Source organism: Ornithorhynchus anatinus, chromosome 1 (assembly GCF_004115215.2).
Source record: "Ornithorhynchus anatinus isolate Pmale09 chromosome 1, mOrnAna1.pri.v4, whole genome shotgun sequence".
NCBI classification, from domain to species: domain Eukaryota; kingdom Metazoa; phylum Chordata; class Mammalia; order Monotremata; family Ornithorhynchidae; genus Ornithorhynchus; species Ornithorhynchus anatinus.
Genome location: NC_041728.1, coordinates 1,699,135 through 1,716,597, shown reverse-complemented (window position 1 = coordinate 1,716,597; position 17,463 = coordinate 1,699,135). Strand labels below are relative to the sequence as shown.

The window sequence follows — 17,463 nt, the reverse complement described above, 5'->3', positions numbered from 1 at the left end:
TGTGCACGTACTAGGTAGTTTTAAGACGTCCGGTGTCTCCCGACGTGACGGGCGACGTGGGGGTTGGGGGTTGGGGGGGGGGGGGGGGACGCTCACGCGAGAGAGCGGTTTGACCGGCCGCCCGGGGGGAGTCTCGGGGCGGCGCGAACTCTCTTTTCTCCGATTCCCACACACGGAAGGAGGCCGGGCCTCGGGTTTGGTTTTCCAAACGTTGGGAGCCGGTGGGTGTATCGTGGCGGGAAGGGTCCCCGAAGGAGAAAGGCTTACGGACTCGGAGGCCCCGGTCTCCCTGTGGAGGAGGAGGAGAAAGAGGGCAGTGGCCGTTCCTCACCCCTTGCCGCTTCCGCGCTCTGTGGTCCGGGACGCCACGGGGAAAAGGGGCGGCCTCAACGCCCACGGCAGATCCTCCGTGTCGCGTGCAGGGCTCCTTCACCTCGCTTTGCACCGGCCAGCGGGACGTCGGTTCCTCAACACTAAAAAACGTATTTAAAAAACGAAAACGCGGATTCCTGCCGAGGGCGGGCGACCGAACCGCCGGCCTCGGGCACCGACGACGGAGGGGATCTTAATGAGGTTGGGGTAGCACCCGGGGTCGGGGAGCTCGGGTTGGCGCGACCAGGCGATGGGGATGACCCGGCGATGTTCGTCCCGCAGCCTGGGCCTCACCCCTCTGGCCGCCCCCCGACTTTCTGGGTTCCCCGAGCTTTACGTCCCGGTTCTTCCGTCCAGTTAGCAACCCCCCGGTGCCCCCGAGAACCCTCAGAAACGCCGTTTCTTCCGGCCGCGATTGAAATACGGCAGACCCAGCTGTCGGGACAAAACAGAGTCGAGCCATGACACAAACAACCCGCTTCTCCTTCCCAAAGGCCTTTTCGGGGCGTTTAGCAATTTTCATCCTCTGGCGGAGGCGGGGGGAAAAAAAATTCGATTAAAAAAGCGACAGGCGGCCATTTGCAGAAATAGGAATGGATCCAGACTGCCGGCAGCGATCGAAGGGCCCGTCTCCAGTCGTGAGGCCGTTCTCGAAAACACACCCGCGGGAAAGTAGAAAAGGCAGGCGTATTGCGCGGAGACCATTGCAGACGTTCACGTCTGAAACTCGGCACGTGGCGTTCGGAGCAAAGCTTCGAAAAGGAGTTGATGTGGATGGCGGTGTGTTTCCCGAGCTGGAGGTTGCTCCCGGGCTTTGGATGCAGGATGTTTAAAAAGGGAATCGTCATTTCCCTCCTTATGGCTGCCTCCCCGGCCTTGCCCGGATCCTTCAGACCGAAGCCTCGCTTTCATTCCCACCCTCCGTAGCTCCGGGCCCATTTCCCCACTGGCCGGAATCACACCGGGATGAGGGGAGGGGCTGTGGCCCCCGCGGGGTCCGGCGTTGGTCCGTGTCCCGGAGCGAAACCTCTCCGTTGGAAAAAGCCCCCGCGGCTTCGACCCCTCCTAGCCGAGCGTCCGGAGAGCGCGGGGAACTCGCGTCGGAGAAACGTGTGGGTCACCTGGCCCCGCTACGCCGTGTGGCTTGGTGACGCGAAAGTATTATTCGAAACGTGTAAATCACTGACTATCGGAAAGGCGTCGGTAACTGTGAAAGTGGACTTTGCGTTGGCCTGTGAACCCTCGGAGCGTCTGCTTCACCCCTCGTACGCGTAGAGGTTTGTCGGTGTGAATTTAATACCGCTTCGCTTGTAACCTATAAGCTCGTTCCTTCAGTTTTCACTTTGTAATTCATGTTTTTAACTCGTTACTGTTAGGATCGAACCGTATTTCTCTGCTTAAACCCGGTTAGAAACTACATGAAGTGTGTGGTGGTGGTTTTTTTCTTTTAAAAGGAAACAGGTTCCGAGCCCTGTTTTTGCGATACCCAAATCCGTTCCTTTGCATCTCGGTTGATATTCTCTCCCAACTGTCATTTTACGCTCTCGTCGTCAAAGTCTGGGTCAAAAGTAAAACCATTCCGCTCTCTTTTTCCAGCAGTCTTTCAACGCTAAGCAAATCGGTGGACCAAATTTAGGGAAAGAGTGAGTGGAAAGCAATATTTAGGGGGGTCCTTCAAGTCTGGGGAGAGGGAACGATCTCTGAGGCGCCTTGTTCCACAGCCGGGGCAGGGACAAACTAATCAGGTCGAACCCCGCCCACGCGGGGCTCACAGTCTCGATCCCCGTTTTACAGATGAGGTAACTGAGTCGCGGGATAGCGAAGCGACACGGGAGGCGAGCGGCGGAGCCGGGACCGGAACCCAGGTCCTCTCGATTCCCTCTCCACTGGGCCGCCCTGCTTCAGTCTGAGGAGGATCATCGGGGCAAGAAGGAAAGTCTCCGTGTAAGGAAGAGGCCTTTTAGAGGTGACCGACCCCTCTCCCCCGCCCGCTGCCAAGCCTTCCGCGTCATCTACGTGTTTGAATCTGTGACCTCGGGGCACTCGCCGTTCACCCCTCGGCCCCACGGCTCTTATACCGTATCCGTAATTCATTCATAATGCCTATCTCCCCCTCTAAATCAATACCACTCGAGTGCCCACCGTGTGCAGAGCGCCGTTGGCGGCCTCGGGGAGAGCAGAGTTCCCCGCCCGTGAGCTTACCCTGGAGCCGGGGAGACGTCGATGGAAATTCCGGCCGTGTACCTAAAGGGAACGGATCCGAGGGCTTAGGGAGGAGCGGGACGCCTTTCGACTTTAAGCTCCTTGAGGGCGGGGGATGTGTCCCCCAACTCTTCTGTACGGGACACGGCGCTCGGTACGGTGCTTGAAGAGGACCGCTCGGTGGCCGGTCGCATTCCCGGTATAATTCTGGCTCGGGGCCCCCTCCCCGGCGGGCTCCAAGATCCTCCGGGGAGGAAGCAGCGGCAGAGGGACGGCCGGGGAACCGTCTGCAGCGGCTGAAAACTCCCATCAGCCGGCCTAGCTCCTGCCGGACTCTCTCCCCTCCTCACGCCCGTCTCCGGGCCTTGGTCCTGCCTCGACGCTCCCTCTCCCTCCCTTCTCCTCTCCCCCGCAGCGCAGACGTCGGCTTCTGGATCCCGCGCCGCGGATCCATCGGTGTCTGTCCCTCGTGTTTTGGGGGGGGCTGTTGCATTTCACGGTCTTTAAGCGCTAACAACTTACAGAGTGGTCACTGTTTTCGGGGAGTTTTTCGGGCGCATTTCACGGTCTTTGTTAAGTGCTAACAACTCACGGAGTGGTCACTCACTATTTGGGGTTTTGTTTTTTTTTTTGCATTTCAGTCTCGGTTAAGTGCTAACAGCTCACGGAGTGGTCACTCGCTATTTGGGGTTTTTTTTTTTTGCATTTCAGTCTTTTTTAAGTGCTAACAATTTACAGAGTGGTCACTCACGTTTTGGGTTTTTTTGGCATTTCAGTCTTTAAGTGCTTACTTAATTTACGGAGTGGTCACTCTTGTTTTACGCGGGGGGGGGGGGGGGGGGGGGGGGGGGGGGGGGGGGGGGGGGGGGGGGGGGGGGGGGGGGGGGGGGGGGGGGGGGGGGGGGGGGGGGGGGGGGGGGGGGGGGGGGGGGGGGGGGGGGGGGGGGGGGGGGGGGGGGGGGGGGGGGGGTTTGCATTTCATGGTCTTTGTGAAGTGCTAACGACCTACAGAGTGCTCATTCACGTTTTGGGGCTCTTTTTGCATTTCACGGTCTTGGTGAAGTGCTAACGACTTACAGAGTGGTCACTCAGGTTTTGGGATTTTTTTTTTGCATTTCACGGACTTTAAGTGCTAACAATTTACAGAGTGGTCACTCAGGTTTTGGGATTTTTTTTTTTTTTTGCATTTCACGGACTTTTGTTTTCCTTGCATTTCGTGGTCTTTGTGAAGTGCTAACTTGACTTACAGAGCGGTCACTCATGTTTTGGGTTGGGTTTTTTTTTTTTTTGCATCTCACGGACTTTGTGAAGTGCTGACTGAACTTACAGAGCGGTCACTCACATTTTGGGTTTTTTTTTTTTTTCGCATTTCACGATCTTTGTTAAGTGCTTACTTAACGTACAAAATGCCTGCTACGTTCTAGAGACCGTCCAAGGCTCTGGGTTGGATAGAAGCCAGCCAGCTTGGCCACGGTCCCTGTCCCACATGGGGCTCCCCGCCGTAATCCCCACCGAGGTGACCTGCCCGAGGTCACGCAGCAGCCCCGGGGCGGAGCCAGGATTAGAACCCGGGTCTTTCTGACACACTGCTGCTCTCCCCTAGTCTGGACACCACGACCAGGCCCTCCCCTCCTCTCCCTTACGTGCCACGGCGAGAAAACCCTCCCCCAGTCCCCCTAGGCGTGGCCGGCTCAGCTTTCAAGGAAGCTTTTAGTAAAAGACCGATTAAAAAGTTTCTTGACCCGTAAACGGGGTTGTGTCCGAAAGCAGCGTCCACCGCTGCTCCTGAAGCCGGCGGCCGTGACGGCGCTTTTCACTTGACCGTGATGTTAATGATGCTGATGTCCTCGTAGGGCTTGTCCGTCTTGGGGTTGACTTTGACGTTGGAGATTCTCTGGACGACTTCCATCCCCTTGGTCACTCTTCCAAACACGGTGTGCTTGTTGTCGAGCCACGGCTGGGGTAGGGGGAGAGAACGAAGACGGAGAACACAGAGGTCAGGGCGTCGGAGAGAGCGGTCCGGCCCACCCAAACGCTTTCCCGCCTCTACGCGCGTAAGGCGTCGAGGGGGGAAATGTTGCAAGTCCGCGACGGGGAGACCGATTCTCCGCGTGAAGGAGGGTTGGTTCGAAACGGGGATCCAGGGCCCGGAGCCGGCGCCTGGCCGCTAAAGTGCAGGCTGAAAATGAGCGACATGGGACGGAGGAGACCCAACGGGGATGGCGAGACAAGGAGCACGGCCGGGGGACGTGGATTCCGAACCCGCCACTCGCACGGAGTTCGGTGACTTGCCCGAGGCGACACGGCAGGCAAGAGGCGGAGCCGGGATTAATAATAATAATAAGGATGGCCTTCGTTAAGCGCTTACTACGTGCAAAGCACCGTTCTAAACGATGGGGGGGGAGATCAGGTTGTCCCCCGGGGGGCTCCCAGTCTTCACCCCCATCTTCCAGGTGAGGTCACCGAGGTCCAGCGAAGTGAAGTGACTGGCCCACAGTCACTGATGGATTGGGTCGGGAACAGGTCAAGGATGAAGAGAAGCTTCCCCGAGACGGAGCAGGGGTCCACGGGCCGCAGTCGGCCGAGGGGCGGGGGGGGACGGCACCAGGGGCGGGGAGGGGTCGGGTGGGATCGAGTTGGCCGCGACTCACCGTGGGGACGACGGTGACGAAGAACTGGGACCCGTTGGTGTTGGATCCGGCGTTGGCCATGCTGAGCGTGTAGGGCCGGTCGTGCCGCAGCGTCGAGTGGAATTCGTCCTCGAACTCTCCTCCCCAGATGCTCTCGCCTCCCATGCCGGTGCCGGTGGGGTCTCCGGTCTGGATCATGAAGCCCTGGGAAGGAAGCGAGCGGCTGAGCGCGGCGGCGGCGGCCGCGAGAGCAAACCACCGTCCTCTACCCCAGAGGCCCACGTCTCCCTTGGGCGCTCCCCGGCAAGGTCAGGCGGGAGGTCGCGGGGGGGGGGCGGCGCCGCCCGTCTCCTCGGTCCAGGATGGACGGCGAGGAGACCCCACCCCGGAAGACTAGCGAGCGTCCACCGCCGTTCCGGGCCGGGGGGGGCCGGGTCTTCCTCTCTACCATCTGAGGAGTCCCCAAAGACCCCTCCGCTGCGAACTCACGAACCCACCTGGGGGAACGGCGCGAACCGAGGCCACCGGAGAGCAACTCCTCCGGGTTCCCGGGCCACCCGGTGTCCCATCGGGGCTCGCTGCCCACCCGGGAGAGCTCGCCCCGTGGGGGGAGGCCCTCCCCCGGGCCCCACGTCTCCTTTCCACCCCCGGAGCCCAGAGGGCGTTCGTTACCTTGATGATGCGGTGAAACGTGTGTCCGTTGTAATAGCCGTTGCGGCTGTGGACGCAGAAGTTTTCCACCGTCTTGGGGCACCTGTAATGCACGAGGAGAGGATCGGGCGCCCTTTTCATTCAATCGTATTTATCGAGCGCTTACTATGTGCAGAGCACTGGACTAAGCGCTTGGAATGAACAAGTCGGCGACAGAGACGGTCCCTGCCGTTTGACGGGCTCACGGTCTGATCCCGTCCCTTGGGGGACGGGACCTGGTTCCGTTGAAAACTCCTTCGAGCCGTCGAGCCCAGATGCCCTGATTTTGGGACCATTTAAAGAGTCGAGGCCTTGGAACACAAAAACCCACTAAGGGCCGCGCGCCGAACCTCTCCGCCGGCCACTCTGGGCGAGGTCCTTGCCCGCAGAGGCCGCTCCTTCGTCTGAGGCGGCTACCCGGGTGGCGATCCGGTGGAGGGCCCCATTCCAAGCGCTCAGTACAGTGCTCTGCACAAAGTAAGCGCTCAATAAACACTACCGAATGAGTCGGAGAAATTCCGGTCCAGCCAATCTCACTTTTTTGCCAAGTGTCCCAAAGGGGGAGAGAGGGAGAGGAGGAGGGAGTGTGGTCTGGTGGAAAGAGGACCTGGTTCCAATCCGGCTCCACCTCTACCCTATTCTTCCTCCACGGGCGAGTCACTTCTCTGTGCCTCGGTTTCCTACCCGTAAAATGGGGATTAAAAACCCGTCCTCCCTTCCGCCTAGGAGCCGCTCGCTTCTGCAGGGACCGTGTCCGACCTAATCAGCTCGGACCTGCCCCCGTGCTTAGCAGGGTGTTTGATACGGGGGGAGCGGGGAGAGGACCGTCTAAAAAGCGGTCAGTCCTCGGTCCGTCCGCAGGGAGCGGCAGGAAAAAAACCGGTCCGGAAGGAGAGGTCGGATGGGCCACCGGTGGCCCCGTACGTACTCGACTGGAAAGAGCTTGATGTGGATGTCTCCCATGCTGGTGTGGACGATGGCGCTGTCCGAGACCCGCTTGGGCCCCTCGGCCTGCGTGGCCGCCATGACCTCCTCTTTGGACGGCTTCTCGTTGAACACGTCGCGGTCGGAATCGGCGCTCTTGGTGTCTTCCGGCTCTCGTTTGGTGAACTGGAGGAGAGGGGGGGTCGGGTCACACAACCGGCGCCGGCTTTTTTCGGTTTGCAAATCCGCAGGGTCTAGCGTCGCTGGTTGGGGTTGGCAGAGGGCCCGGCCCGGGCAGGGCGGGGCGCCGTTCTCCGCCCCCGGGAGGGAGAAGATCAGGATGATGCAGGAAGGAGGGGAGGAGAGAGAAGGGGGCGCTTAGAGAAGGCCTCTCGGAGGAGACGGGCCTTCGATAAGACGGACGTGGGGTGGGGACGGTCGTCGTCCGTCAGATTTGAGGAGGGAGGGCGTTCCGGGCTAGAGGCGGGACACGGGCGAGGGGTCGGCGGCGAGACGGGTGAGCTCGAGGCCCGGGGAGAAGGTTAGGAGCGAAATGCGCGGGCCGGTGGCGCGGGAGACGTCAGGAAGGATGGCAGGCGGAGGGCCTCGGGCCCGGCTCTGAATCCGTAATCGAGGCCGCCTGCTCCTGCAATGCCCCCCGCGGTCGGGCTCCCCAGCCGAAAGACCAGCGTGGCCCACCGCGGCAAGCGGAAGAGTCCGAGCGGAGAAGTCGGAGGTGTCGATTCATTCATTCGGTAGTATTTATTGAGCGCTTACTGTGTGCAGAGCACCGGACTGAGCGCTCGGGACGACAATCCGACAACAGTTAGAGACCGTCCCCGCCGACGACGGGCTGCCGGTCTGATCGGGGAGACGGACGGACAAAGACAAGACGACGACAACACGATAAATAGAATGAAGGGGACGGACACCTCGTTAACAAAATAAATAAGGGGATAAAAATATCTACAAATGAGCACAGGGCGGAGGGGGAGGAGCAGAGGGAAAAGGGGGAAGCTCAGGCTGGGAAGGTGTTATCACGGTGAGATTGACCATCTCATCTGCGAGAGACTGCCCGGAAGGGCAACGCGTCTCAAACAGAAGACGCCGGAGGGTTGAGAAAACTCCAATGCCGGGACGAGCGTGTGAGGGGGGAGACGGGCGGGAGGGAAAGACAGGAACGCAGGAGGTGGAAGCCTCCGGCAGGGAGGAAACCGATCCCGCCTCCGCCTCGTCCCCTCCCAGGCGCTCCGAGCGCCGCCGCCGCCAACCTACCATGTAGAAGCGGTTCTTTTTGAAGGAGGTGCAGACGACGGTGGGGTCGGCCTGGACGTTCTGCAGCACGGGGTTCTCCGACGCTTTCATCTCGATGGTGGCGGCCGCCCGGTGCTTCTTGGCGACCCCCTGGAACAGAGCCAGCTGCAGGACCCGGACGTTCTCCTGCTTGCCCAGGATCCGCACGCACCTGGGGGACGAGGCGGGAGCGGTGACGTGGTCCGGCCCCCCCCCGGGACAGCCAGGAGCTCCGCCACGCCCGCCGTCGATGCTCCCTCTCGAGCGCTCGCTACGCGCACGGCGCCGTACTAAGCACTCGGCAGTCACCGTCCCCGCCCCTCGCTGGCCCTTATGGGGGAATCCGGCCGTTTGCACAAAGGGGCGACGTGGCCGAGGGCCACGCTGACTTGGGATTCTCCGTCTCGCGGGACGGAGCGCCGAACTCCGCGGTGAAAACGCCCGGCTGCCTCTCGCTTCGACCGTTTACCCGATCTGAGTCGGCACGCGAGAGACAGACCGAAGCCGGGGAGAAACGATAAAGAACGACAGAAAGGAAAAAAGGGCGGAGGAGCTCCCCTCACCGACGTCTTGAAACACGCGAGGGGAGAATTTTTACGTCGGACCGCGGCAGAAGGGACCCCACGCCGCGTCTGGCCGGGGTTCGGGTTCTGGGCTCGGTCCACGCGCGAGTCGGACCCCTGCTGTCCGTGGGGGCCGACGCCCCCAACGCCCCCCAGTCGGTCAGCGGTTCCGAGCGCTCACCGGGTGCTACACGCTCGGGAGAGGGCGACGACGACCCGGACCCGTTCCCTGCCCCCCCCCCCCCGCCGGCTCGCCGTCCGGAGCGCTGCGGCCCGGGCTCCCGCTCACCGGTTTGTCTCCACGTTGACCACCTTGATGCCAGCATGGTGCCGTAGAGGACGAAGTGTCCGGTCTCGTCGAAGACGACGTTGATGAAGCCGCACGGCGGTCCACCTTCTCCAGCTCGCGCTCCCACGGCCATCCTCCGCCCGAACTCCATGTCCGGGAGCTGCTGACGCATCTGCTGCAGCTGGTGAACACTGGGGGGACACGAGCCGACCGGTGCCCTTACGTTCCCTCGTCCGGAAAGCGGGGACGGAGACCGCCAGCCCCCACGTGCGACAACCCGATGACCATCTAGCTACCCCAGCGCGTGGAACGGAGCGTAGTGAGCGGCTTAACTACCGTCCTTTACGTTTTCTTTCTACCGACGGAGCCCGCGCTCGGCCCACGGACGTGGGGTGAGCCACCGGCGCTAGGAAAGCGATGGGAGCGGGGAGCGAACCGCTAGTCCCGTTACCTTCCGTCCACCCCAGCGCTCAGTACGGTTCCCGGTGCCTAGAGGACGGAGGCGGGCGCCGGGGCCTCGGAAGCTCGTGGTTCTAATGTCACCACAGAGAAGCAGCGTGGCTCAGTGGAAAGAGCCCGGCCCTCGGGAGCCAGAGGTCATGGGTTCGAATTCCGGCTCCGCCACCTGTCAGCTGTGTGACTGTGGGCAAGTCACTTCACTGGGCCTCAGTTACCTCTTCTGCAAAATGGGGATTAACTGTGAGCCTCCCGTGGGACAGCCCGATGACCCTGTAGCTCCGCCAGCGCTCAGACAGTGCTCTGCACGTAGTAAGCGCTTAACAAATACCAATATTATTTTATTTTTTACTTTTGGCTGCTGTGAGAACCCCGCAGCGGCTTGTGTGTATACATATTTATTATTTTTAATGATGTGTATGTATCTATAATTTGATTTAACTATTTTGAAGATACTGATGCCCGTCTACTTGTTTTGTTGTCTGTCTCCCCCTTCTAGACCGTAGCCCGTTGTTGGGTCGGGATTATCTCTATCTGTTGCCGTACTGTGCTTTCCCAGCACTTAGTCCAGGGCTCTGCGCACAGTGAGCGCTCAATAAATACACCTGAAGTGACCGACCGAATGATCTCGGCTGGCCACTTCACCCCCCGAGCCTCAGTCCCCTCATCTGTAAAACGGAGATCGAGACCGTGAGCCCCACGTGGGACAGGGACCGGGTCCAACCCCCTTTCTCTGTATCCGCCCCAGCGCTTAGCACGGAGGAAGCGGCTTAACCAACGCCGTGGCCGTTATTACAGAGCAGGCGCTTACCAGACGCCACGATCGTCATGGGAAAGCCCGTTTTAAACGAGGAGAAGGCGAAGCGAGAGGATCCCGTAGAGGGGCCGTGAGGACCCTCCAGGAGAGCACTAGGGCCCCTCCTTCAAGAGACGTCGGGCTCTGCCCCCCCGGCCTCCTCCCCGCTCCCTCCCTCAACTTGCCTCTCTAAATGGAGCCGGCGCCCGGTACGGTTTACTGCGTCAGTGGACCCTCCCTAAAGAGGTGGCCTCCTAAAATTACATCCGTGGGTCGTCAGGGAAATGGCCCCTGACGGGGCCGGAACTCAGACGGGGCCCGTTGCTTCTAGAAACGCGGTGGCCCGGGGGCTCTGTGGCAGCAGGGAGGGTCCCAAGGATCCGGGACGGATGCGCGCCCCGCGCCGACTTTCCGGGAAGAAGGGCAAGGCTGATGGGTGACTGCGCCTACCGCGTTCGTCGATGCGTCCGTAGTGATCATCACGGCATTTAAGTGCTCACCCTACGAGCCAGGCGCTGGACCGAGCGCCGGGGCGGATACGAGCAAATGGGGTCGGACACGGTCCCCGGCCCCCACGGGGTTCACAGTCTTAATCCTTATTCTGCCGGTGAGGTTACCGAGGCACAGAGATGGTAAGTGTCTTGCCCAGAGTCACACGGCGATTCCCTTCCTTAGTATTTACGGAGCGTTGACCATAATTGTCATTCTTATCATCGTGGTACTTGCGAAGCGCCTACTAGGTGCCAAGCACCGTTCTGGGCGCTGGGTAGAGACAAGGTAACGAGTTGTCCCTCATGGGGCCCAGTTTCATCCCCACTTTACAGGTGAGGTCACTGAGGCCCAGAGAAGTGAAGTGACTCGCCCAACGTCACACAGCAGACAGGTGGCGGAGGCGGGATTAGAACCCATGACTTCTGACTCCCGAGCTCTTTCCACCGTATATATCTACGATTCTATTTATCTATCTTGATGGTATTGACGGCCCGACTCCTTGCCTTGTTGTCCGTCTCCCCCGTTCTAGACTTTGAGCCCGATGTCGGGCAGGGACGGTCTCTATCTGTTGCCCGATTGTACACTCCAAGCGCTCGGTACAGTGCTCTGGCCCCCAGTAAGCGCTCAATAAATACGACTGGATGAATCCCTGCTCCCCGCCCCTCTCGGACGACGAGTCCCACATGGGGCAGAGACTGTCCGACGGGAATCTTCGGTATCTACCCGCGTATCTACTCTGAGCACATAAGCTCATGAGAAGCAGGGCGGCTCGGTGGAAAGAGCCCGGGCTTGGGAGCCAGAGGTCACGGGTTCTAATCCCCTCGGCCCGCTCGTCAGCTGGGTGATTTGGGGCCAGTCACTTCACTTCTCGGTGCCTCACTTCCCTCATCTGTCAAATGGGGATGAAGACTGTGAGCGCCACGTGGGACCACCTCATCACCTCGCATCCTCTCCGGCGCTTAGAACGGTGCCCTGCGCAGAGTAGGCGCTTAACAAATGCCATCATTATCATTATTATTATTAATAATAAGCGCTGTACCGATCCCATCGCTACCAGCCCGAGTCTGGCTGAGCAAACGGGGGGAAATATCCCGGGGTAGCTGGTTGGAAACGAGGATCAGGCGATGAGGGGTTGCTTCCTTAATAATAATGTCGGTATCTGTTAAGCGCCTACTATGCGCAGAGCACTGTGCTAAGGGCTGGGGGAGATACAGGGTCATCGGGTTGTCCCACGTGAGGCTAACGGTCTTCATCCCCGTTTTCCCGATGAGGTAACCGAGGCACCGAGAAGCGAAGTGACTCGCCCACAGTCACCCGGCTGACAGGTGGCGGAGGCAGGATTCGAACCCATGGCCTCTGCTACCAAGCCCGGGCTCCTTCCACCGAGCCGCGCTGCTTCTCTCTCCCTTAACGATGCCGACCGAGGCTGTCGGCGGAAGGATCGGGGCAAGCGGCCGACGCCGGTGGGCCCCGACTCCTCGCAGGGCGCGGCGGGGGCCGCCTTCTCCCGCGGGACGGAAAAGCCCGGGCCGCAACGGGCACGAGCGCGTTTCCCACGGCGCGGGCCGCCGGGCGCCTCGCGGCCTCCCCGCCCCGGGCCCCCGGTCGACTTCACGGGGAAAGGGCACTTCACGCTTAAGGACTCGTCGAAGACCCTCATGAGCTTCCCGGTCAAGAACCGGAAAATCCTGACCTTCCTGTCGGAAGCGAGCGGTGGCGATCTTCTTCCCGTCGGGCGAGAAGCAGATGCTGGTGGGGTAGGCCTGGCACTTGGCAAATTCATACAGGTCCGTGTCCGTCTTGTACTCCCAGGCCACGTTCCGGGGGGGAACCCGTACTCGTGGGGAGGCCCCGTCCAGTATTCGATCATCCCGGATTTGTCGGAGGACACCACCGCCTTGAAGACGGGGTTGAGCCGGATCTGGGTAAGCGGCGCCGCGTGCAGCTTGTTGAAGACGTGGAGCGGCTGGTTGTCCCTCGCCCGTCGTAGATGAAGACGGTCCCCGTGCTCTTCTCCGAGGCGGCCACGGCGGAGATGGCGTCTCCCGGGCAGTACACCCACTCGCACTGCCCGGGGACGTAGCTGGGCCGCGGGAGGAAAAGGAAGGGAGGTGACGGTTCGACAATCGAGCCGGACTAGAGGTCACCGCCCCCTCCGCGCCAGGCCCCGATCCGATCGATCAGTGGTTTGGATTGAGCGCTGACCGTTGCCGCAGGCGCTCTCCTAAGTACGCGAGAGATTACAACAGAGCTATACGACGACCATACCCGGCCGCGCGCATCCACGGACTTCTGCCTTGCCACCGCTGCCCGTCCCGCGCTTTCCGGCGACCGTCCGTGCGTCCGGCTGGAGGCTCGGAAGCCATCCCGCCCCCGCCCGAGAGCCGCCTCGCTCCCCTCCCTTTCCCCAGTTTGCCCCCGACGCCGGAGGCGCGGGACCGAGCCCCGGGCGGAGGAGGCGCCGACCCGTCCCGCCCGAATCCCGGAGAGAATTCCCCGACGCCGTCCACCGGGCGGGTCCGGGCCCGACGGACGCCCCCCGAGCTCCCTCCTTTGGGCTCACCCGAGCTTCAGCATGTTGATCATGTCGAAATTCACCACGTCGAACACCTTCATCGCTCTGTCGTCCCCGACGGAGCAGAAGAGCGCGCCTTCCAGCTGACGGCGATGCTCTCCACCACTCCTGTCACGACGAAACGAGAGAGGGAGGGTCCCGCCGGGGTCTCGCGGCGGGAGGGGGACCCCCGCGGGCGGGGGCGGGGGACCGGGAGAAGCGGGTCTCACCTAGGTGGCTGCGGAAATGTTTGACGAACTCGATCCCCTCCTCCACCTTCTCCAGAACTTGACGTGCCCGTCGTGGCTGGCCGTTATGATGAAATCCGTCCTGAAGAAGAAAAACCGCCAACCGGGCCCCGTCGGCCTAAGGCCGGGAACGAGCGGAGCCGGGAGCGCCGGGAGTCGCCTTGCGGCCGCCCGAGCCAACAGTCCGGCAGGAGAGTCCGGGGGCATTCTTCCCGCAGCACGTCTCTCCGGGTGGAACTCGATCCACACGTCGGGGCTACGGGAAGACGCGGGCCGCGGGTCCCGGTGGGGACGACGGCGGGAGTCTTCTCTCCCGGACCGACCGACCCGCCCGCCATCCCTCCGGTAAAGGGCGGGGGAGTGAGAAGGAAAGGGACTCACTTGGTACACGCTAGGTGCGTGATGACATCTCTGTGCATGTAGCTGCGTTCGTACATGAGGCGCTGGGGAGGTTTTCCAGATAGCCCGTTCAAACTCCAGGACTGCCGGGAAAGGTCGAAGAAGAACAGCGTCACCCGGGGAGCGAGCCCGGGGCCGCGGCCTCCCCGTCCGCCTTCGCGAAGGGCTTGGTCTTCCCCGACGGGAACCGCTCTGAGGGGGAGACCACCCAACGCGCCCCTCGGGAGTCAGATACCCCAGAGGAAGAGAGTGCCCGGAGACGCCCCCCCCCCCCCCGGCTCCGCGGGAGAAACCCCCAGCCAGCGGCATCTGAGCCGGGCTTCCAAGCTCTCCATCCCCCGCCCCTTCCTACCTCTCCTCCCTTCTCTCTTCCTCCCGCCCACCCGCACGCTCCGCTCCTCCGCCGCCGCCCCCTCGCCGTCCCCTCCTCGCCCGTCCCGCCGCCGCCGCCGGGCCACGTCCCCCCGCCGTCCCGGAACGGCCTCCCTCCTCACCTCCGCCCAACTCACTCTCTTCCCCTCTTCCGAGCCCTACCGAGCGCTCACCTCCTCCGGGAGGCCTTCTCACACCGAGCCCTCCTTTCCCTCTGCTCCTCCTCCCCTCCCTCCCTCTGCTCTTCCCCCTTCCCCTCCTCCCAGCACTGGGCATCCGTGTATATTATGTATTACTCTATTTTCTTAATGAAATATATAGCTACGATTCTATTTATCTACTCTGATGGTATTGACGCCTGACGACTTGTTTCGCGGCCTGTCGCCCCCGTCTAGACTTTGAGCCCCACGTTGGGCGGGGACGGTCTCCATCTGTTGCCGGATTGTCCATTCCAAGCGCTCACTACAGTGCTCTGCACACAGTAAGCGCTCAATAAATGCGACTGAATGAATGGGATCGATGGTACACTGGTGCTCTTAGACCAAGTGGATAAAGCAAGGGCCTGGGAGTCGGAAGGCATGGGTTCGAATCCCGGCTCCGCCACTGTCCGCTGGGTGACCCTGGGGGGCAAGTCACTTCACTTCTCCGGGCTCAGCTACCTCAAATGGAAAACGGGGCTTGGGACCGTGAGCCCCACGTGGGACGGGGACCGTGTCCAGCCTGATTTGCTTGTACCCACCCCAGCGCCTAGTAATAGTAAGCGCTTAAAAACACCATCGTGGTCATCACGACGCCGTGCTACTCCCGGGGAGAGCATAAAGGATCGGCTGGCACGATCCCCGCCCTCCAGGAAGGAGGAACCTGCAGGAATCCCCTCCCCTCGACGGACCGACGGTATTTAGGATCATTGCTACTTTTTAATTGGGATGATTACTACTTTTTAATCCAGAAGCAGCACGGTCTAGTGGAAAGAGCCCGGACCCGAGGTCAGAGGACCCGGGTTCTAATTCAGACTCCACCGACTGTCCACTGTGTGACTCTCGGGCAAGTCACTCAACCTCTCTGGGCCGCCGTGACCTCACCTGTAAAATGGGGATTAATTAAGACTGCGGGACGTGCCCCTATCTACCCCGGCGCTTAGAACGGTGCCTGGTACATAGTAAGCACCTAACGAATAACACTGAAAAAAAAATTTGGTAAAGTACAATAACGTAGCCATGATCTGTGCCCTCTCTCCCCTCATTCTCAGGACTGCAGGCCCCCTTTGACAAGGCTTTCCAGCGTGCCTCGAGTGAACCCCACTTTCATTCATTCAATAGTACCTATTGAGCGCTTACTATGTGCCAGAGCACCGGGACTAAGCGCTTGGAATGGACAATTGGGCAACAGAGAGGGACAGTCCCTGCCCACTGCTGGGCTCGCAGTCTAACAGGGGGACAAAAACAAGGACAATTTAGAGTCTAGAGGGGAGGACGGACATTAGGGGAACTCAGTAAATGACGGGTGCGGACGTGAGTGTCGTGGGTCGGGACGGGGGGGGATGAATAATAATATAACGTTGGTATTTGTTAAGCGCTTACTATGTGCCGAGCACCGTTCTAAGCGCTGGGGTAGACATAGGGGAATCAGGTCGTCCCACGTGGGGCTCACAGTCTTCATCCCCATTTTACAGATGAGGGAACTGAGGCACAGAGAAGTTAAGTGACTCGCCCACAGTCACCCGCCGACAAGTGGCAGAGCCGGGATTCGAACTCGTGAGCCAGGCCTCCAAGCCCGTGCTCTTTCCACTGAGCACGCTGCTTCTCTAATGAATAAAGGAGCAGTCAGGGCGACGGGGAAGGGAGTGGGAGAAGTTTACTCCCCCCGCCCTGGGATCCCTCCCCCTCTATTTATGCCGGACAACCGCTCTCTCCACCTTCAAGTCTTACGAGAAGCAGCGCGGCTCAGTGGAAAGAGCCCGGCTTGGGCGTCAGAGGTCACGGGTTCGAATCCCGGCTCTGCCGCTTGTCAGCTGGGTGACTGTGGGCGAGTCACTTCTCTGGGCCTCAGTTCCCTCATCTGGAAAATGGGGATGAAGACCGGGAGCCTCACGTGGGACCACCTGATGACCCCGTATCTCCCCCAGCGCTTAGAACGGTGCTCTGCACATAGGAGGCGCTTAAACAATACCCAACATTATTATTATTATTATTATTAGAGTGTGCTCACTCCTCCAAGAGGCCTTCCCAGACTGAGCTCCCCTTTTCCCTCCTCTCCCTCTACCCCCAGCCCGGCCACTTGTCAGCTGTGTGACTGTGGGCGAGTCATTCACTTCTCTGTGCCTCAGTTCCCTCATCTGGAAAATGGGGATGAAGACAGTGAGCCTCACGGGGACAACCTGATCACCCTGTATCTCCCCAGCGCTTAGAACAGTGCTTGGCACATAGTAAGCGCTCAACAAATACCCACATTATTATTATTATTATTATTATCTCTGCTCCTCCCCCCTCCCTTCCCCTCCCCTCGGCCCTGTACTCGTCCGCTCGACCGTCTATATCTTCATCACCCTGTTTATTTTATTTAATGCGCTGTCCATCACCCTTATTCTATTTATTTGCCACTGTTTTAATGAGATGTTCTTGCCCTCGACTCTATTTATCGCCATCGTTCTCGTCTGCCCGTCTCCCCCGATGAGACCGTAAGCCCGTCAGAGGGCAGGGACCGTCTCTATCTGTTACCGATTTGTCCATTCTAAGCGCTTCGTCCAGTGCTCTGCACATAGTAAACGCTCAAGAAATACGATTGAATGAATGAATGAATGAATGAATGAAGGTTTTTACCTTTGCGCTTTTTGGCTGGTGCGGCCTCCACGGGCAGGGGCCCGACCCACCGCTCTCCATTTTCTTCTTCCTCCTCGTCCTTCTTGTCCCGCTGCTGCTGCTGCTGCTGCTGCTGCTGCTGCTGCTGCTCCTCCTCCCGCTGGGGCTCGGGCGGCTCCGACCGCTTCCTCCTCCTGCCGTCGGCCGCCATAACCGCGCCTGCGTCACTGCCCCGCGACCCCGCTATTTCTACCCCCGGCGCAGAGCGATGGCGTCACGGACTCCCCTCCCCCCTCTCCCTTACCGGGCCTCGCGATTGGCCGCCGGGGCCGGGCCCGGCAGCCAATCAACGGAGAGCGCGGGCCGCGGGTTTTGGCCGTCGGGC

General features: G+C 60.6%; 1 protein-coding gene across 1 annotated transcript; it reads right to left on the bottom strand.

The window, feature by feature from the left end:
- Positions 1 to 4,265: 4,265 nt before the first annotated feature.
- Positions 4,266 to 17,304, bottom strand: PPWD1 (peptidylprolyl isomerase domain and WD repeat containing 1). The gene is given in 19 exon segments (XM_029072024.1): positions 4,266 to 4,531; positions 5,226 to 5,408; positions 5,877 to 5,958; positions 6,823 to 7,004; positions 8,094 to 8,283; positions 8,964 to 8,997; positions 9,000 to 9,154; positions 12,336 to 12,418; positions 12,420 to 12,533; positions 12,536 to 12,684; positions 12,687 to 12,790; positions 13,271 to 13,364; positions 13,367 to 13,390; positions 13,492 to 13,542; positions 13,545 to 13,591; positions 13,891 to 13,948; positions 13,951 to 13,974; positions 13,977 to 13,991; positions 17,100 to 17,304. Coding segments are annotated over 19 exon segments (1,923 nt in total). The 5' UTR covers positions 17,290 to 17,304; the 3' UTR covers positions 4,266 to 4,387.
- Between the last annotated feature and the right edge of the window lie 159 nt (positions 17,305 to 17,463).